This window comes from Styela clava, chromosome 12 (genome assembly GCF_964204865.1).
Source record: "Styela clava chromosome 12, kaStyClav1.hap1.2, whole genome shotgun sequence".
Lineage (NCBI taxonomy): Eukaryota > Metazoa > Chordata > Ascidiacea > Stolidobranchia > Styelidae > Styela > Styela clava.
In genome coordinates, this window is record NC_135261.1 from 16,039,095 (window position 1) to 16,059,662 (window position 20,568).

General features: G+C 35.5%; 2 protein-coding genes across 2 annotated transcripts; one reads left to right on the top strand and one right to left on the bottom strand.

The window, feature by feature from the left end:
- The first annotated feature begins 8,828 nt into the window (after window positions 1-8,828).
- On the top strand, window positions 8,829-13,179 carry LOC120329715 (enoyl-CoA delta isomerase 2-like). The gene is made up of 8 exons (XM_039396493.2): window positions 8,829-8,892; window positions 9,640-9,796; window positions 10,110-10,208; window positions 10,317-10,526; window positions 11,306-11,481; window positions 12,124-12,334; window positions 12,704-12,847; window positions 13,021-13,179. The coding sequence occupies exons 1-8, from the start codon at window positions 8,861-8,863 to the stop codon at window positions 13,165-13,167; spliced, it is 1,176 nt and encodes a 391-aa protein (XP_039252427.2). The 5' UTR covers window positions 8,829-8,860; the 3' UTR covers window positions 13,168-13,179.
- Window positions 13,180-14,681: 1,502 nt separating this feature from the next.
- On the bottom strand, window positions 14,682-16,366 carry LOC120329716 (uncharacterized). Its single transcript, XM_039396495.2, has one exon. It carries the CDS (start codon window positions 16,070-16,072, stop codon window positions 14,999-15,001), a length of 1,074 nt encoding a protein of 357 aa, XP_039252429.2. The 5' UTR covers window positions 16,073-16,366; the 3' UTR covers window positions 14,682-14,998.
- Window positions 16,367-20,568: the final 4,202 nt, after the last annotated feature.

A 20,568-nucleotide genomic window follows, 5' to 3' on the forward strand; every position in this document is an offset into this window, starting at 1 on the left:
CAAGTTTGCTCAAAGTTATAAAAAATATTTACAAATTTAAATAATTCACAATTACTCGTTTAATGAGCCTATAATTTAATTATAATTTAGACAAATGACAACAAAACGCAGAGAAGTTGATGCTGAGTGCAAATGGTTTAATGGCGCAAAAAATATTCAAATGGTCAGTCTTCGCGCGCTGCTTAAAATTTAACTTCTGATCCGTGTGATAAAATGTGATTCATCGGTCATCCATTCGATTTTTATGTGCGGCCCGCCAATGACTTGCAACCTTTAATTTTGGCCCGCGAGCGATAAAAGGTTGCCGACCCATGTCGCAGACTGTAACTAACAGTATTGAATTACCGTCAGGTGTGTCATTTGCGAGAAATTATAATAAAACACTCGTTCGTTATCTTCAAATATTTGATGTGCAAAGAAAGAATTACTAAAATTCAATTCTATTCTGGTACTTTCAAGGTCAAATAACCGCAGCACAAGGTTAAACTATTTGTGATAAATATTATAATATTTAACGATAATTTACTTCTTGGAAAAACGTAGAACTTTTATTTATTTTAATCAAATATAAAGTAAATGGCGTGTGATGCTAACTCTCTATAAACGGGAGACAGTGATTCCAAGTGAAGTACTAATCCATGGTTACTTTGAATACTAAATCCATAAGACAACCTGTTTACATTTCTGATAAAATAGCTACCACCAAAAGCTAGGGCAGTCATGAAAGAGCGCCGTTACCGAAGCATAAGTATATTACAGAATAAAGAAATTCGAAACAACTTTGGGGGAGTAGTGAGTCACAGAACTTTCTTTTCGGAAAATGAATGAAGAACTTCAAAACGCTGGAAAAATAATTCAAGTTATTACTAGCTTTTGACATTTTATTTTTGCTGCAAGGAAATATCTGTACAAACGGAATATTTCCAGAGTGTTTGTAACACTCCATGACAGTGTTTCCCAACCCGAGTCCGCGGTTTGCTGCAAGGAAATATCTGTACAAACGGAATATTTCCAAAGTGTTTGTAACACTCTATGACAGTGTTTCCCAACCCGAGTCCGCGGTCTCAAATGAGTCCGCGGAGCGTTTGAATGAGTCCGCAACGAGCCAGAAATTCACTGCAGGCCGCAAACGTTTTTGCGAAACTTGATTATCAACCAAGTTACGATTTACGTTGAAATTTACATAAAAAAAGGAAGTTTATTCACGTAACATTAATCGAGTCAATAATTACTGGTTACTGAGTAGGGCTGGGCATATTTTCCAATATTCAACTATTAGAATAGCAATTTATTATTCGAAAATTTGGTAAGAGGTGACGCGACAGGTCACTTGTGCGTCGGTTAATCAAACGATTGGATTTCACAACTCACTTGCGGATTTGCGCAAAAACACGAGTCGGCACACGCGTCGATAGATAGATACCCAAGTGGTGTTTCTCGCGAGTTCGAACAGCGAGGAATTAATTTTTAAAGGCTCAATGGTGGCAACCCAAATTTTCTAAATTGAAAAGCGACAATAGTTGTACTAAACATAAAACAGAGAACACCATAACACCATAACAACATTTTTTGATGATCCGCGACCGATTAAAAACGCTTTCTTAGACATTGCAAATCGCAAAATTTCGGGTGCTGTCGTAGTATACGCACCAGCAATGACATGTTTAATGTCATTGGTACCAGGGCATTTTTCCTTAGGATTCTTTGCTTTATGGCCTCCACATTAGTACGTAAAGTACTGGGGCGCAGTATATGCTGTACGGACATCTCAGATTTGTTGAATTCACAAAAATACGAATCAAAACAAAATATAATCGGGCACTTTAACACGCATTTGTGTCCACTGATTGTCATGAAATTTTCTGAGTAGTATTGCATTTATTTCGTCAACACAACCGAAGATTAAAATGCGACACAGATCACAATTAAATTAATAATAAAGCAAGGCGATGAATGTGTATTTTTGATTTACTAATATACTTTAAAATATTTTTAATAAGTACTAAATCAAGTTGTACTTTCTGGAAATTTATAGCAGTTAGCAGGCGATAACAAATTCGCAAGATCGCAAAAAATATGTATCAAAACTAAATATAATCGCGCAATATATTCTCAAATTAATATGTTCGTAGATTGCCGTGGCAGTTAAAGAAGTAATGCTTTCATCTTGTCGTAAGTCGACGCAATCGCAAGTAACCATGAACACAATGAAATTAAAATAGAGAGACATTTTAAATTCTCGTTGTTGTCATGGATTAAATATTGGGCGACAGACAGGCCATTCATTATACACTAAAGAAGTCGGTTCTTTTTACGAACGCGTAATTGCGGGAATTTCCGATTTTGATTCAATAAAATTCGGTTGTGTTTAGTTTTATTGCTTCTTCACGCAGAGTGCATGCGGTTGCAATAAACGCACATTGAGTCCGCAAAGGTTTTCGCCGGTGAGAAAATAGTCCGCGACCAAAAAAGGTTGGGAAACGTCTATGGCCAAGACCATGTTCGAGACATATAAAAACAGCGACTGAGCGCCGCCCCCGTAGATGGGTTGTAGGTGGATGTATATAAAAGCACAAACATCTCTGATCGGAGAAGTAAGATTGAAACCAGACAAAACGAATAACCCTAAATTATGTTCCACGATTACGCCAAGTGCGATTCCGTAAAATGTCTGATTCAGCGTTACAATAAATCCGCTGGCAAACAATTATCGGAATTGATTCATTTTAATTTCTCATAATTATGGAGTCAATACTATATGTAGGCGTGTATTTGTGCTTGCATTTTATTGTCGAGGACGGGGCGTAGGGGAAATCACCTAGCGACGCCACGGTATATGGGTTGTAGGTGGATGTATATAAAAGCACGAACATCTCTGATCGGAGAAGTAAGTTTGAAACCAGACTAAACAAATAACCCTAAATTATGTTCCACGATTACGCAAAGTGCGATTCCGTCAAATGTCTAATTCAGCGTTACAATAAATCCGCTGGCAAACAATTATCGGAATTGACTCAATTTGATTTCTCATAATTATGGAGCCAATACTATATGTAGGCGTGTATTTGTGCTTGCATTTCATTGGCGAGGACGGGACGTAGGGGAAATTATTTACCTGCCCTGAGAGATAATGCATTAATGCAAATATTCACGCTAATTTCCACCAGATGGGTATATCTACTGATAGCAGGATGGGGTTTGTTGTTGTGGTGAGAGTGTGTGAGGTGTACTTCACCTTGTACCTCACCACTGTTCAAATTGTGTACTTTCAAGTTAATGTATTTAATGTAAAGTATATTCAATCGATTTCCATGGTACTAAAATGAATATTACTCGGCGTGGTTTCATCGCAGACGTAGTGATTTTTCTAATGGTGAAATCTTTTAAAACAGAGCTAAGTCAGTGTTGCAAGAACAGATCATAAAATCGCAAAACAAGAATAAAAATAATGTGGCAATTTACCTCACATTTTTATGTCCGCGGAATGCGGTGGTATTTCATGTAATAGAAGTAATGCTTATATTTCTTCAAAGCAACCGCGGGTTAAGTTGGAAACAATAAAGCAAGACATTTTAAATAGGCCAGTATCACAAAAATTGGCATATCAAAACTTAGTATATTCCGGCAGTTTATCTCAAATTTTAGCATGTTTATCTCACTACGTATTCGGCATCAATGATAAAATTCGGCATTGTTATCCTATGTATAGTCTCGAAATTGCGAGGTTCATGTTTTTAATCTAGTTTTAATAGTTGTGATTTGGAAACAAATTCTAACAAAGTACAATAGATATAGCACTTTGTTGTTATCTAAATGTGTAATAAAATACAATAAAACGCGCAATTGACTTTGCTTAGTCCGGCCCGCCACTGGAAAGATGGACGAAAACGGATAATGAAATAAGAATACGTGGTTTCTACCTAAATTTAATATTTCATCAAGCATTATTTTGTAGCCTTCAGCAGTGTTAACTCTAAGCGAATTATGAGTGCGAAAGTGCTTCGCAGTCGAAAAAAAAAGTGCGAAAGTGCTTTTGGCGATTTTTACAAGTTAGGTGCTCCAGCCTTTCATATAACCCATTTAAAACGGCATAGATAATCGAAAAAGCGCTCCTCCGGTTAATATTATGAATTAAAGAGAAGCCTTTCCGTTAACCGAGTTCCCTTTAAGCGAATTCATGTTTAATTAAAACAAGCGAATTCATCGGCAACAAAAGGACATCTGCTAACACCTGCCGCGAACAAAATTTTCATGCAATGTATCACGGTGTCAGTTGCTTACTCGTGTGAACAGCAAAGGCTTTCACATTTGTTACTCCTTCCATCTAACAGACAACGACGTAGGCTGGAAACCATATTAGTTGCAGGGTGGATCATTTGTACAAATCCCGTGCAAAATAATCCCCCCCCCCCCCCCCCAAAAATATAAATAGCAATCCCCCCCCCCCCCCAAAAAAAATATAAATAGCTAATTAGGGTTAGGTGCGCTGGTAATTCAACTTTTCGATTTATCCCTAAACCTAATCTGATAATTATTAATTTGTGATTTTGAACCACTTTGAAAGTCGCCACCCGCTGTTTTAAAAGATAGGTTAACCTACCTTCCCTCCGAAATATTACGCAGGATACTCCCCTGTTTTAGGAGATAGGTTGACCTACTTTCCTTCCAAACTTTTTTCTCCGAAATATTACACAAGATCACTTTGAAAATCCTCCCGTTTCGTGAGCTAGCGTGACCTAATTTCTCATTTACATTTATATTATACTATTTCAGAGCTTACCCAAAGACAAGTAATTTTTAAATGTCGACATGCCTTGGTTTGCGTGCGAGTTAGTTTAAATCAGGCAGAAAACATCATATATTGGCAAAATGTTTAGTAATGCCATGTACTTTCAGCATTCATAAATAGCACTCTTTGTAATGCTGCTGACGTAGTATCAAATATTCGCATCACAACGCCACTTGCGAGGTTTCCATATATTTCAATTACACTAATAGGAACGATGACACCAAAGAGTTTTCTTTTGCGAAGGTACACGAAATATAACGAGGGTGATTCTTGAAAAAAACATGAATATAAAAAATTAACGAATGATATGATAGTGGATCCCAAATAATTTTGAGAGTGTCTCGAAATCCATTTGATAAATAATTTTTATTCGACCACATGAACGCTGATATACGCATTCTCAGATATCGGACAGCCAGTCGCGATATTCAATCGTTCATATGCACAAATCTCACATTAATAGTAATTGCTACCCACGTTTGTAAAGTTTAGAAACCAACAAACAGAAAATAACTTATCCTAAAACACAATTAAAATTCAGTCGGCAATAAATTCGTCGCCAAGACGATGCCATACAAAACAAAAAAGATTTGGTCGCGAGATTTACATTAGATGACTGCAAAACGACGTTGTTTTTTAAGCAGAATGTAAAACAATCAAATTAGAAAACGGCAGTTACGACGCCATTAACACATCGTGTGTATTAAACTTCCCTGGTAAGTACTTTGGTAAGTACTATTATTATTGTACTTATACACCTGTTGGAGTATTTCGGACAATTTCGAATTTAAAATAAATGAAAACCCGACATATAATAAAGACGCAAAAGTAAAATGAACATTTATTGAAAAAGTTATTATTTAAGAAAGACAACATGATCGTACAATTCCGCCCAAACTTCGATGTTCGCAAGTGAGATGATAAATAAATACTTCCCTGTATTCGATCAATTAACTTTAGCGTATCGTTGTTCTGCCAACAAACAGCCGGGTGCAAAATATTTCCGTCCTGTGATGTGCTCACAAATATTCTCGATATTAATATCATACCCTCGCGTATGTACTTTCTATTAGCTCTTTAGTGATCCCTTCCATCCTTGGCCAAGTCATGTTTCGAATATGTGAACATTTTATTCGACCATACATGGCCGGCGGGATGTTAAAATTGTAAACAAGAGAGAGGTAAAATCAATCGCGAATTTCGTTATAACGGCTCGTTTACGAATTGTTGCGCCTGTTATCGTCGAAAATGATTACATTTGTTGTATTTTGAGGCATTGAAGTAGTAATAATTAGGGCATGACATCATCAAAATCGTCAAGTGAGATCTTGAAATTGCAAATTCCGTAAATAAAATTGTGAATTACTCGGTAACGAATTCAGCTTCAATGACCGCCGGGGTATTGTTTTGTTGAAAATTATAATTAATGTGAGAGCGCCAAAAACATACAGTCCATACCGATGCGACTGCAATTTATATGGCCGCACTTGGTGTGGCGCGTTTATTAATATAGTGTAAAATAAATTAAACGGATATCAATTATAACCAAGCCTGTCAGCGGGTTTATTTTCTGTGGGCAAGAATCGTAAAATACCATCTTGAGACAAATTCACTTCCATTATAAAATCTAATTTTTCAGTTATTATCGTTATACAAATAACGTGTGGCAACTTTTTAATTTATCGTCGACCAAAAAACCGCCCCACACTCGTCCAAACGTATGTCAAGCTTGACCGACAGGAACAGATTCATCGACGACTTTAATTAGGGAAAATATGTATTTTATCGGGAATGCAAAATAAATGTAACAAAACGCATTTTTTTTGTGATATAACTTTGTATTTTCGGAAACGGATTGCCGTGAAAGGTAAAATTTGATCTAAATTAATCGCAAAAATGTTTTATTTTAAATGTAACAAAACACATTTTGCGATATAACCTTGTATTTTCGAAAACGGGTGTCCTGAAAAGTAAAATATGATCTAAATTAATCGCAAAAATGTTTTATTTTAAATGTAACAAAACACATTTTTCGCAATACAACTGTACTTTCGGATACCGGGTGTCATGAAGAGTAAAATATGATCTGAAAAAACCGTAAATAATGTTCATTCCAAATGTATCGAAACGCATTTTTTGCGATATAATTTTGTATTTTCGAAAACGGGGCGTCATGAAATATATTTATCTAATGTTTTATTTATCGTCTAACTAACGTTTGGTACACATCATTTTCGGGGAGAACTCTAGCCCGCGAAACGTCATTTAATTTAAAATAGAGAATGTTCCACGCATTCCAAAACGGAAAATCACCAGTAAGTCGACAGGGATTGAACCCTCCGGATTCAGTATTCTATATCCCCCCCCGTGTCAGAAATTTCTGAAGATTGGAACAAAGAACCCGTCAAACCGCCGCGGAAGAAGGGGAGTATTTTTTGCACTAATAATTAGGGCGTGACATTATCAATATCGTCAAGAAACTGGTGAATTTTCAAATTCCATAAATAAAATTGTGAATTGCTCGGTAACATTTTAGCTATAATTATCGCCGGGATATTGTTTTGCTGAAAACATGTTGAAACTTGAGGAAATTAGTTACAATTAGCGTACCTCCATTAGGCACTCGAGCACTCGAAAAAAAAGCACTCGAGTCCAATCTTTTTAGCATTAAGTCGCTTACGTAAAATATCCTGTAAAAGAAGTGCTGTTCAATAACGTCATCTCGTCCTATGACCACGCAGAAATGCCTTTATTGCCGAATTATTCAATCACTATTTTAAATCAACATTCAGGATTGGCACAATTTCAGATTTGTGAAGTTTATCACCATAGAAAAACATGAGAAAGTTAATTATCGTCTTAATAAATATCTGCATCACGGTATCGACAATAATATTACCATTCGCATAAAATTGGGACCGTAAATTTACAAATCTTGATAGGTAATATTAAAGCCAACGCAAATGTTAATTTGAGTCCTCAATGTCTTCAACAGCTGTTGCCGATGTGAACAAACGGGTAAACCCGAAATATAAAACTTCGATGTCCGCCGACGCGCAAGAATTCATATTTGTAAAAAAGAGAGGGCGGGAATATAGATTAACAAAACCTGGATATCGCCGCCAAAACGATCGGTGACAAGAACAATTAGCGATTACAACGGAATTAATCAGTAAAAAGGCTTTGCTGCCGATTTTTTAATGTTTCCACCGACGTTCCAAAAATATTTGTTATTCGGTACTCGTTGAAAATATTCAATTCAATAAAATATTGAATTTTGCCCACCCATACTCGCATATCAACGAGACAGAGTTGTGTAAATATCGCAAAATGCCACATGCTTTCAACATTGTGACTACAATAAAATGGCACTCAATGGTATTTTGTGAATTTGGTGATTTGGCAAATCTGTGACATGCTGCTAAAAGTTTTGAAAATCGTGCACTTTGGTCAGAATACATCCAAAGTGACTATAACACTTTACTAACACTTTTATAGTCATTTTGAATTCAACGATATCATTGATAGTCACATGACCACTCTCGTTCAAAGAAACGCACTGTGTAGTATTCCAACATCTGGTTTCAAAGACGCGGAGCGTTTTTGCGGGAGAAGCGGATTCGGTGTGCTTGTATAATAATCATATTATAAACAAGAATTTTGCAGTTAATGCAAAAGCTTTATCTCCTATGTCTGCATCTCATAGGTTAGAATTCCGGTAAATATCGTTATGATATGCAAAATTGAGTTACAAAAGTACTAGTATGTTACTTATTTGTCACTTTAATACTCGAAAATATTTGTTAACTTTGAATTTTTATTCCATTCAAAATCGGAAAAAAGTGCTATTTCTCTTCAAAATCGGAAAAAAGTGCTATTTCGCAGTCCCTAAAAAAAGTTGCGAAAGTGCTTCGCAATTTTCGCAAAAAAGTGCGCTAATAGTGAACACTGGCCTTCAGTAATAATAAAATCTTATTCTACCCTTGCGTCTGATCGCCCAATAATGAACTTTTATTTTTATTTCATTATTTTAAAGAAATTTCAGTAATCATTTCATGAAACATTGAGACGATGGCTTTCATTGGAAGAAATATTCTTTTAAGGTAATGTAACCCGCGGTTAGACATTCGTTATTCGACGCTACACTAACTATAGAAAAGCTCATTATCCGCTAACCAAAAGATGTATTTTTAAGTAGCGTTTTAATTTATTTTTAATATTGCTAAATACTGAATATCAGGAAAATCAGTTTCGAAATTAACATCACTACAGATGTTTCCGAAAAATGTCGATTTTAATATATATTAGAACATTCATAATTTCCATAAAGAAAGAATAAGAATGCTTACAAGCCGAGACCGTTCAATAATGGTGATAAGTGGGTAACTACTTTGCGAATATCATAACAAGTGTCGAAATATCCCGAAAATTTGGTATGCTTGGGTTTCCAAGAAACAATATCGGGATTAAAGTAGACGTAAACAAAGTATTCAAAATTTTCGCCGATGAAATATTATCTGCTAGCTTGAAAATTGCAACAAAAGTTTAATCGAATTATTCATAATTCCAATTTAATTCGATGGTCAAAAAGTATTTTGGCCATACTTATGTGTTAAGAAAATGGATGGGTATTAATTCAGTTTTTTTTGTGTGTGTCAATATAATAAAATTCGATTAGATTCGGCTCGACAAAATTCTCCATATAAATTGTCCCATTTATAGGTGAAGCATATTGTATTGTAAGTTGCATGTTCCAAACTCAAGATAATATTTTTGCTGTTACTCGATATTTCGTATTTAAAAAAACATTTTGTGTCACTAACAAATAGATCCTATTTTTTTTTCAACAGACAAAGCAAGACGATTTTTCGAACGTTTTCCTCCTCCATGCAGCTGAAGTCCAGTTCCGCCGATACGAATTTTCAGACAGCAAAAGAACGGTTGAATACTCTTGGCATTCAACCTGAAAATAATACAAAACTGAAGATGTATGCATTATTCAAACAGGTAAAGTAAATTCCTGTTTTAAAGCATTAAAAACACTGTGTGTACGTAGGACTCTAGAGACCTACGTTTAGAAAAGTCGAACCTCAACTATTCTTACGTAGTATTTTATACCTTTGTTTATAATAGACACCCTCCATGCGACATAGCGAGCTTTGCGTATCTAATTCTAAATCTTACTTACTATATCTGAAAAAATAAAATCTCTGGTATTTGATATTGTCTGCTTGAGAGAGGCACCGACCACCGTAGCAAAACGCTCGCAATCCAAAGCCGTGCTCTTTAAAATGTACTACGACAATGTTTTATGTTTCAGGCCACTGTGGGAAAGAACAAAACGGATAAACCAGAAGCTTCAAATTTTGCTGGACAATATAAATGGTCAGCATGGACGGAACTGGGTGACATGACAAAGGTGAAGTCTTTAAAATTATCGTTACATACAATCTTACTAGTATGCCTTGACATCTGCGCGATGGATTTTATAATAATCAAAGTCTCATTCATTTCATTCAAAATCCAGGATGAAGCAAAACAGGCCTATGTTGACCTCGTCACTGACCTGGAAAAAGCTGAAGTTGCCAATAAAAATTCAACAAATAGTAATTCCCAGCAAGAACTAGAAAGTAGTGCAAAAAGCTACGGATCTGATGGATTATTGGTCAATACAGAGAACAAGATAATGACTGTCACTTTGAACCGACCGAAAAGATACAACGCACTAACGTTTGATGTGAGTGGTATTTTAAACTCATCTCTGTCGTTTACAAGTTTGGAAATATATCATTATTTATTTTATTACAACATCCGCTTCGGTTAATTAATAGTGGATTTACATTTTGAGTAGACCGCCCTATCAATAAGAAACAAAAACGAATAAGATTTTTATTGTAAGGTTGAAACGCGCATTTTAAATGTATTTTTATCGCAAACATTTAGGTACAAAATACAATGCCACGCTTAACATCAGACTTTCTCCTAGTATGATATCATCCCAATGAACAATGATGTCATCTGAATTCGAGAATGTATACAATCACTGAACAGAATATATACAAACACGGGGTCTCGTGTAGTTTCGTACCCCAATGATTTCTAGTGGGCGTGGTTTTTGCATACCAGGTATGTAATTTTAATACAGGTATGTCATTCCTAACCTCCACCTGACTACATCATCTGGAAAAATTCGTTCCAAGACGTCACAGTGACGTAATAATCCGACAAAATATACGAATGGTCGTCCAGAACGCGCAGACAGCTACCCGAAGTCGAGCAAGCTGCCTCTCTCGTAGGTGTGGGTTAGGAATAACATATGCAAAAAATGGTACGAAACTACACTAGACTCCAAACATGGACGCAGTCGGAACTTATTATAGAAGTGTACATGATGCATATGAATATACACTACGTAATAATAGTACGTCCAACGTGACGTAAATTGTTAGTAGCCTACTCCATAATACCACATCCTGGCTTGACTTAAAATTCTAATTAAACTTTCATTTATTTAAGATGTACGAGGGAATAATTAAAATACTCTCAGATGCAGCGAACGATGATTCTGTATCTATTGTAACGTTTACTGGTACTGGGAAATACTTCTGCAGTGGCAATGATTTGAAGAATTTTTCTGGAATAACACCGGCTAATCTAAAACAAAAATGTCTGGATACTGCAGCCATGCTACAGTGGGTGATCAATTGTATTCACTCTTGCTGTTTTTAATAGTGATGTTTCATACTTCGTTTAGTGTTAGAGCTAGATTGTCTTTCAGTAGTCAATTAAGGAATTGGTCGAGTCTGAAAATGCCGTGCCAAAATATGCTATCTTATAATATAGAGCAGGGCTACTCAACTATTTTTACCGAAGGTCCGCATACAAAACTTCAAAAATATTTGGGTCCGGACTTTCCAGAAATTATATTTCGGCATCTTTAAACACTTAATTTCTCGGCCGACCTAATGATTATTAGCTAATCAAGATTGTTTGTTATGGCGTTATAGTTCTTTTCATATATTTTTTAAATCTATAAAAGTGATTTTATAAAAGGAAACTACAAAAGTGGGGCTAAGGATCCCAAATAAAGAATATGCGCGGTCCGAATCGAATACCCCAAAGGTCCGGATTCGGACCGCGGTCCGCCAGTTGAGTAGCCCTGATATAGAGAACCCTATTAAACGAGGTAGGATGTGTCCCGAATATTGATTAACCAATTGCGAGAAACTTGCAATCTTTTTACTTTTTTGTGTCCTTGCGACATTCTTAATTCTGCAATAAACTGTCGATTACGACTGAGCCGCGGTTTCAGGTGATATTTTGTCATTACCCAGACGGTATGCAGCTGCTTTTATTGACTTCCCGAAACCTCTGATTGCTGCAGTGAATGGACCAGCCATCGGAATCTCAGTAACCCAATTAGGACTATTTGATGCAGTCTATGCAAGTGATGAAGCTACTTTACAAACTCCATTTACTAAGATTGGACAAAGTCCGGAACTCTGTTCGACATATATATTTCCGAAAATCATGGGCCATTCGAAGGTATTGGAATATATAAAAATATATATTGTATACTTATTCGTCCCGATTTTTGGATGAGAGGTTTGAATGAGACCCAGAGGTTCATTGCGTTTCGCAATCCCCAATAATAATATATATATATATTAAATCTAATTTGTATGGCATCGCAAATTGATGAACCAACAAATTTAAAAAAGTACTACGCACTTTTTCAAAGTCTCTATATTTTCAATTATATATATGGCTCAGTTTTCTAAATGATTCATGGTCATGTTTCTTCAACACGTCAATTTCAAATACATTTTGAAAACTAAAATCCAGGATACGCAACTTTTAGGGAGGCTTTTCGTAATTAAACTTCGAGTCATTCGGTAACATATCTTTTTCTAGGCCTGCTCAATGCTACTCTTCAATGAAACATGTACCGCTCTTGAAGCAGAACGCTTGAATCTAGTAACTAAAGTTTTTCCCAACGCCAGCTTCCGGAATGATGTAAGAAAAGAGGTTGAAAGAATAAGTCAGTTCCCAATGAAAGTAAGTAAACCCACATATACATGACAATATAACAGATCTATGTAATGCGTTTAAATTAAAGCATTGCTACTGTAGATAGATATATTGGACACGACCCGTTTATACTATGTATACCCGTTTATATTATGTAGCATACTTAATATCTAACGATATTTCAATTTTTTCCTATTCAGTCACTGATTTACTCGAAGCAGCTCACCAGGGGATGTGAAAGAGAAATGCTTCACAAGGTGAACAAGGCCGAATGCGAGAGAATCGCCGAAAGATGGTCATCAGACGATTGTATGAAAGCTGTAATGGGATTCTTAGCCAAGTCTTGATCAAACATGCAATAAAATTATACTGTTTTCTGTTATTTACCTTATTTTTCCCCCTCATCTTTCCGTTTTTCAATGAATTGTATACAATTTGAACTGTATGTAATGTTATCATTTCAAAAAAAAATGTTATTTTTATGAAGCATTACTTGATTTCTACAATATACCCAGTGGTGGAATTCAAATTTTTTGTCAGCCGGTTCCATCATACAAATGTCGAATTTTCAGGCGGTTCTGTTACAAAAAGTCATGTAATGCTAACCGGTTCGCTGATCTCATAAAATTCCGTGAGACGGTTCTATAGAACCGGCTGAATCCCACTACTGAATATAACCTAATTTACTAAGTACCATTTTTGACACGTTCACTAATGTGTATTTGCATCATAATTTGGTTTTCACACGGACTAATTTGTGATAATGATGTCAGAACTGTTTTCTCATACTTGCTTTTAGCTGTGTGAGTGTTTGTTATTCATTCTTGTGTTTTGAAGTGTCTAGCGTTATGTCTTTAAACTGTATAACGTCTCTGACTACTGGTCATTTGGTAATACCCAAGACATTACATTCACGGACCCGAACTGTCAGAAATCGCTGTTGCTCGAGACAGTGCACCTATTTGTTTTAAAAGCATACTTTTTGCAATCGCAATGTATTTCTAGAAATTGCTAATTCAAGTTTATATGCTCTCGGGGAAGATTTGTGGAGAAGTGATTGACCATAGGCTGATTCAAGTTTATCTGTTCTGCAAGATTTATAATATTAAAGTCACCAATATTCAGAATATAATATCATGTGACAATTTAATTCACTATCAATCCAATGAAATACTGTACAAAAATCAAAAAATATTTTCTATTGACTTAACATATTTTTTCACAAAGTTTATAATCATTGTAAGTTTTCTAAATTTCATAATGGAATTGTATAATATGATTTAAATTGGACGCTGAGTAAAACATAAGTTGGTTAATAAAAAGTAAAAATTATCGCGACTCCAGAGCTTTTGTTTTGAAGATAACGAACAAGTGTTTTACTATAATTTCCTGCAAAGACAATCTCATAGCAGGCGGTGATTCAATACTGTTTCTTGGTAACAGTCTGCGTGTGCGTTTACATTCAACTTCAGTAATGTAGAATATACATTGTAAGCTTGCTATTTGTTTAAAAATGGTTTGACAGCTATTGCGGGCCAAAGACATTCAAATTGTATGGTAGAATAAGATTAACCATTGTGACTACATATCTGCTGCATAACACGAACAATAAAAAGATGTATATATATATATATATTTATAAATACATATGTAGTAAAATTTATCTTTGGTAATTAAAACTCTACATTAAGAAATCCGACTCACAAATCGGATAATCCCGCAAAATTAGTGCGATTGTCAAATGTAAAGTGTAGCTATTTTCATTGTGCTTTTTCCGCATTGTGTATATATAAATCTCTATCAATTTATATGGAGATCTTTTTTCAAAAGAAATAACATTTTTATTGATATAATATTCAAATCGAACATGGGATACATAGAATACATTTCCGTATTGTGTATAAATCTCTAGCAATTTATATAGTGGAAAAGCTTTTTTCAAATAAAATAATATTTTCAGCGATATAAAATCAAAATCGAACAAGGGATACATAGAATACTGTACATAGAACGTTTCTAAGATACCAGATAAAACAGTTCAATCCTCCACCCCCACAAAAAGACAAGCCGTGTATTTGGAAATAAATGGAAAGAATACTGTACATATGAGTCAGAATATACACACAAACGTACAGTTAGAACAACAATAGAAGTCATTAATGTGTTTATTCTCAGCAGCTATGCAATTGAATTAGCAGATATCACATTTGTCTCGCTTATGCGGGTCCTTGACGTCGCATCTGTGCTTAGTTCGGTGGGTTGTTCTTCGTTCGAATTCACACGCCATGGCATGAGTCTTATTTTCCAATCCGGAAACGAAAATATGATCAACATTGTGTTAATAACAATGTTGACGTCATAAATGAATGTTGACATAGTCACAATTTCTCTATTCAAAATCAAAATTATTAGCGCGAACGCTATGTCCGTCGTTACACATATAGCAGATGTGATCGTTGCCCTCCGTATGAGGGGTATGATCGGGTTATTTTTATTATTTCCACAAGTAGAACCGGAACGTACGCTCATGTTGTGTTTTACAAGTGGATAAACAAAGAGAGTGAGAAGACATATCTGAAAAAATGTGGTGCATCCTATCAGAATAATCCATCGTATTGACGTGACCTCGCTTTTCTTGACGACGCATCCGTCCGGCACGCCTACGTAACGCCCCACTGAAAAGAATAGAATTGCTGTTGATACCGTTCCAGTAACGATAAGAATACACATTGTCCAGCTTATAACCCTGACAAGTTTTGAGCTGAGATGCTTCAATCTTGGATGCTGGTAGAAGGTTCGTTGACGGAGCCATAATACCAGATATACCGCCATCAGCGAAAGAGCATAAGCCGCTAACTTGAATTTAATGGACAAGTCGCATCCGAGATCAGTATTGTTGCCAAAAATAAGGCGAAAATCGACACCAGCACGCAAAAATGCGCAAATAGCGCCAATAGCACACATAGTATTGAGAATGAAGGCGTGCCTATCTTTAACATTTGCTTTGCAACTGTGACTATTTGATCCTGTGTTGCTTGATCGTCGTTTCCCCGCACTCTTTTTTGTCATTCCCGACTTAAGGACACAGTATGCAACTTGCATGATAGCCACATATAAAGAGAATAGTCCCAAAGGTGCGCTCAGTCCTGCACATATCAGCCATTCCAATTCATAGTTGAAAGTGTCATTTGGAGTGAGTACATCGGGATATTGTGTTACATTCACTGAAGCAGTAAATGCCGTGGATGGCATGTTTTTCGAAGTTATATGTGCGCTAATTGAATATAAGTCCAGAAACAAATGAAGAGTTGTTAAGTTTCACCATTGCACGGCAAGAACGATTTTGACATCTGAGCAACAGAATCCCCTAGTTTTGTGTTATTTAAATATACGTTTGCTGCAATTTCATTAATAGCAAGTCAATTAAGTAGCCTAACCTAAAGCCTCCACTTTCTCTATATCTTAATTAATGTGTCAATTGCACTTCACATGCTAAAGTCTGAATGTATATAATTTGTATTCTCTCCAAACTTAATGATATTCAATGAAAATGCATTGATTTAATTTTTGATATTATTGAATGGGATTTCGAATTTTGGTTTATTTGTATTTTAAGAAGTTTTATTAATTTCAAGGGGCTGTAAAATTAGTATCTATGAGTCAACAATATGATACATCTAGTTACAAAATTATACGTGTAAAACTCATTTAAATGTGTTATTATACCCTTTTCTCTCACACTTTCTTTACTTACTAGTTTCTGTAGACATCCTAATCGGATGCCACACAACTCATGGAACCTCCACTGCTTTAATGTAAGATGTGAGATTTGATTGAATATATATACATTATATAAATATTGTTTCGCCATGATAGAAAGCATTGAGTCATAAAAACGATCATCATACTGAAGAAATCTTTTTGGATTGCATTTGCAAATTACAAAATTCATAACATATATGAATGATCGTTTCATTTCATCCCTTGGTAAAAATGTCTAACAAATGATTATTGTGGATTAGTTTTGTTATCAGTTTCAGTTTAAAAAAGAACACTTAAGAATCAATTCGATTTCTAATATAAATCGCGATGTAAAATGGGATGTTATAGGCTACCCAACATTTCGAGAGGGGTTGGTGGCATAAAAGTCATATTGGGGATGGCAAAATAGGGATGGCGAAATACGGTCGAAGGGTGGCAGATTAGGGATGGCGAAACAGGTTCGAAAAGTCAAGTTGGGGATGGCGAAATGGTCGAAGCGTGGCAGATTAGGAATTGCGAAATGCGGTCGAATGGTGTCAGGTTTTGCCAAACTGACTGCCGTAATGTGCTGTATAGTATACAGATAACGGTAACAATTGCCTTGAAATTACAGAGAAATATGGCCAATGTGTCCTTCTCTACAGCAATCAAATATATGTCAAAACTTTGTTCAAATCGTCGCCAGTTTTCAGCTGAATTACCTTGGTGAATAGCAAGATTGCCAGGTGCAATCACCCGTTTACTGGTGGAGGGCCGATTTCGTTGTTTTGATAACAATAATGCAGCGGTTGGATTGTCTGCTGAAATTACGACTATAGTTTTTATGGATGTAAATTTCTGTGGAAAAATCAATGAAAATAAATCATCGCTACCTAAAATAAATACAGTAATTCAGCGGTTCCCAAAGGGTGCGCCACGGAAATTAAGAGATGTATGATGAACATAACTAAAATATGATTGAATATGTATTTATTATGAAAGTTTTATTGTTTCTTCTTTTAAATGCTGTGTATAGGAATCGATAAATTCATTTTACCTTTCTATGACGTTTACTTCAAGTTATGTAGTGTCAGCCTCTATTGTTACATAACAATAGAGATATGCACTACTTCCTGCAATTTCGTGGGTTGTAGTTTATTTATCTGCTGAACCGAGTTTAGTGAACATGAGTAATTTTTTAGCATTTCAAAGAAAATTAGGCAGAGATGAGAAAAAAGATTTAACTTTTTGCCCTTATTATATAATCTGATAATTTGGCGCCGTACGAACAAAAGTTTGGGAACCGCTGTCTGATTTGAATAAGCTATTGGACGCGTTCAGTAGGATGTAGGATGCCTACACTCTATTATCGGGAACCGGCCTACTCAGAAAAGTAATTGTCCGCCTCTGCAATAGTGTTACGGCTGAAAATCTTTTTTCCACCATATAAGAGGTCGCGAATGATGACCTATACCCAAAATACATCACAACGATCTTCGGTAAAATTCTTCTTTGATTCCTCATCAATACCACGGCCTCCAGTTCGGTTACCAGCCCATAGAATTAATTTGGCATTTATTTGTTTCGGATTCATGAACTTGATAGTGGGGGATGCCGTAACCGACCATCGGCTACACCAGAGGTCGGTCACCTTTTGTCGCTAGCGGGCCAAAATCAAGGGTTGCAAGACTTGACAGGCCGCCCATATTTTTCAAAAGATTAAAACGGAACATCGCGCGAATACTGCGGCAATTTGTGAACTCAACTAAGTCGTCTTATTAAAAAAAATTACAAATGACATTTAATGTGACACTGACTTGTTGCTGCATCAAGCTTGATAGCTTTTCGACATCGGCGGCACACTGAATGAAGCCAAGATTAGGAAATTTTTTAAATGGGCATCACTAATACTAGTTCTCTGCTTATTCTTTGTAATGTTCATTTTAGAAAGTAATTGTTTGCACACATATGTACATCCAAACATCGAAGTGATTTTTTTCGCATAGTTTGTCAAATTTTGAAAGAAATTTTCTTTGAGAAGACACATTTATAGAAAAAGCAAGCAGTGATGCATCTCTCGAATAGAATATGAATTTCATTTACTCATTGCTTTGCATCTCAAGGAGCTTTATTTGAATATTTTTTGCGATATGGAACCCCTGCGCTCAGCATCAACTTTTCTGCGTTTTGTCATTTGTCCAACTATAATTGAATTGTAGGCTCGTTAAACAAGTAGCAGCTGTTTACTAAATTGTTAGGTTATAATATACTTTAGTCTCAACGTGTCTCACGATAAATTCTGCTACGCAAAAAGGTTGCCGAACATTGGGCTACGCGAACTACCTTACGGGTTTCGCGAAATCGCCCCCTTCCGTTTTTTCGATATCGCCCACTTTGGGAATCACTGGTCTAGCAAACACGTGAGGCATATATAAAGAGAAATATAAATATGAACCTGGTAAAAAACTTTATATTGATGATGTAAGTAAATCATACGATTCCTCAGAATACTCATCTGAGAAGGAAGAAGAGATATATGATGTCAATCTTCTTGAATATGAAGATACGAAAGAAGATGTGTACAAAACACTTGTACAAGAGACCAAAAATGATTCACAAATGCAATCATTGTATAAAACTGTACAAAAAGGAGGGCCAGAGAAAATGTCACAAGTATCTCAAGAAATTGTCGACTATTGGAATTATCGATATGAGATAACTGTTTGTGAAAATTTACTTCCCAATGGAGAACGTATAATAATTCCAACAAAACTGAGGCCTAATATATTGAAGAGAGTACATATTGCTCATTTTGGAAACAAAAAGTCAAGAGCAAGAGAATCTGCCTTTTGGCCAAATAACAATGCTGATATAGAAGATTATGTTTCGAATTGTAAAACATTTTTGAAACATCGAAGAAGTAATTAAAAAAAAACTTTGATTCCACATGAGATTCCAAACATGCCTTGGTCTACAGTTGCCTCAGATATATTTTGCTACAAAAGAAAATATTATATGTTGATTGTTGATCACTTCAAAATATCCAGAAATTACGAGATTACAGAACAAGACAATTTATTCTGTGTTATCAACTATGAACGAAATCTTTGCTCGTCATGGCATACCTGAAAAAATTGTGGCTGACAAATGCCATTTAACAGTTCAAATTTTTTGAAAATTCTGCAGAGATTGGGAAATACAAATTGTAACTTCAAGTCCAAATTATCCGAGAAGCAATGGTCTTGCCGAGAGATTTGTATAGTCTATCAAAAATTTGCTGAAAAAGGCTGATGATTCCAATAAAGATATTTATCTGTCATTACTTGAATTTCGTAATACTCCAATTTCGGATATGTCATATTCTGAAAGAAAGCTGAGGTCAAAAAGATTTTTGAATTCAAAAGTAGCAAAGAATGCTCATTCTAATTTTCATCAAGGACAGATGAAACAGTAGAAATTTTATGATAGATCTGCTAAGCAGATGAGGTAATTACAAAATCAAGATGTTGTAAGAATTAGACGTGATGATGAATGGATTTTTGCAATTGTACTTGGTAAACATAATAAACCTAGATCATATTATGTTGAGACTCCTGATAGTTTAAGATACAGAAGGAATCAATATCATCTTTTGAAAACAAGAGAAGATATACCTACATATACTGGTCCAATGAATGATTCAACTTATGATGATGAAGAAAATGAAAATGTTCAAGTACCACAAGAACGATTAAGAAGATATATGAGGAATAGAAGAATACCTCGTCGTTTTATTGAAGAATATTAATATGCACTTATTTTGATGATTGTTTCTTTAAAACGCTTGTTGTGATGCTTCATACTCAATTTTTAATCTAGTTCTGAGTGATGCATGATATGACTTTATTTGTTATTAACAAGGGAGATGTCATGATATATGATCATGTTAGGTCACTGTCACTGAAGATGACCTTCACGCTAAGAATGTTCTGTGTAGACATGCGGTGTGCTAGTATTCCGTGTTTGTG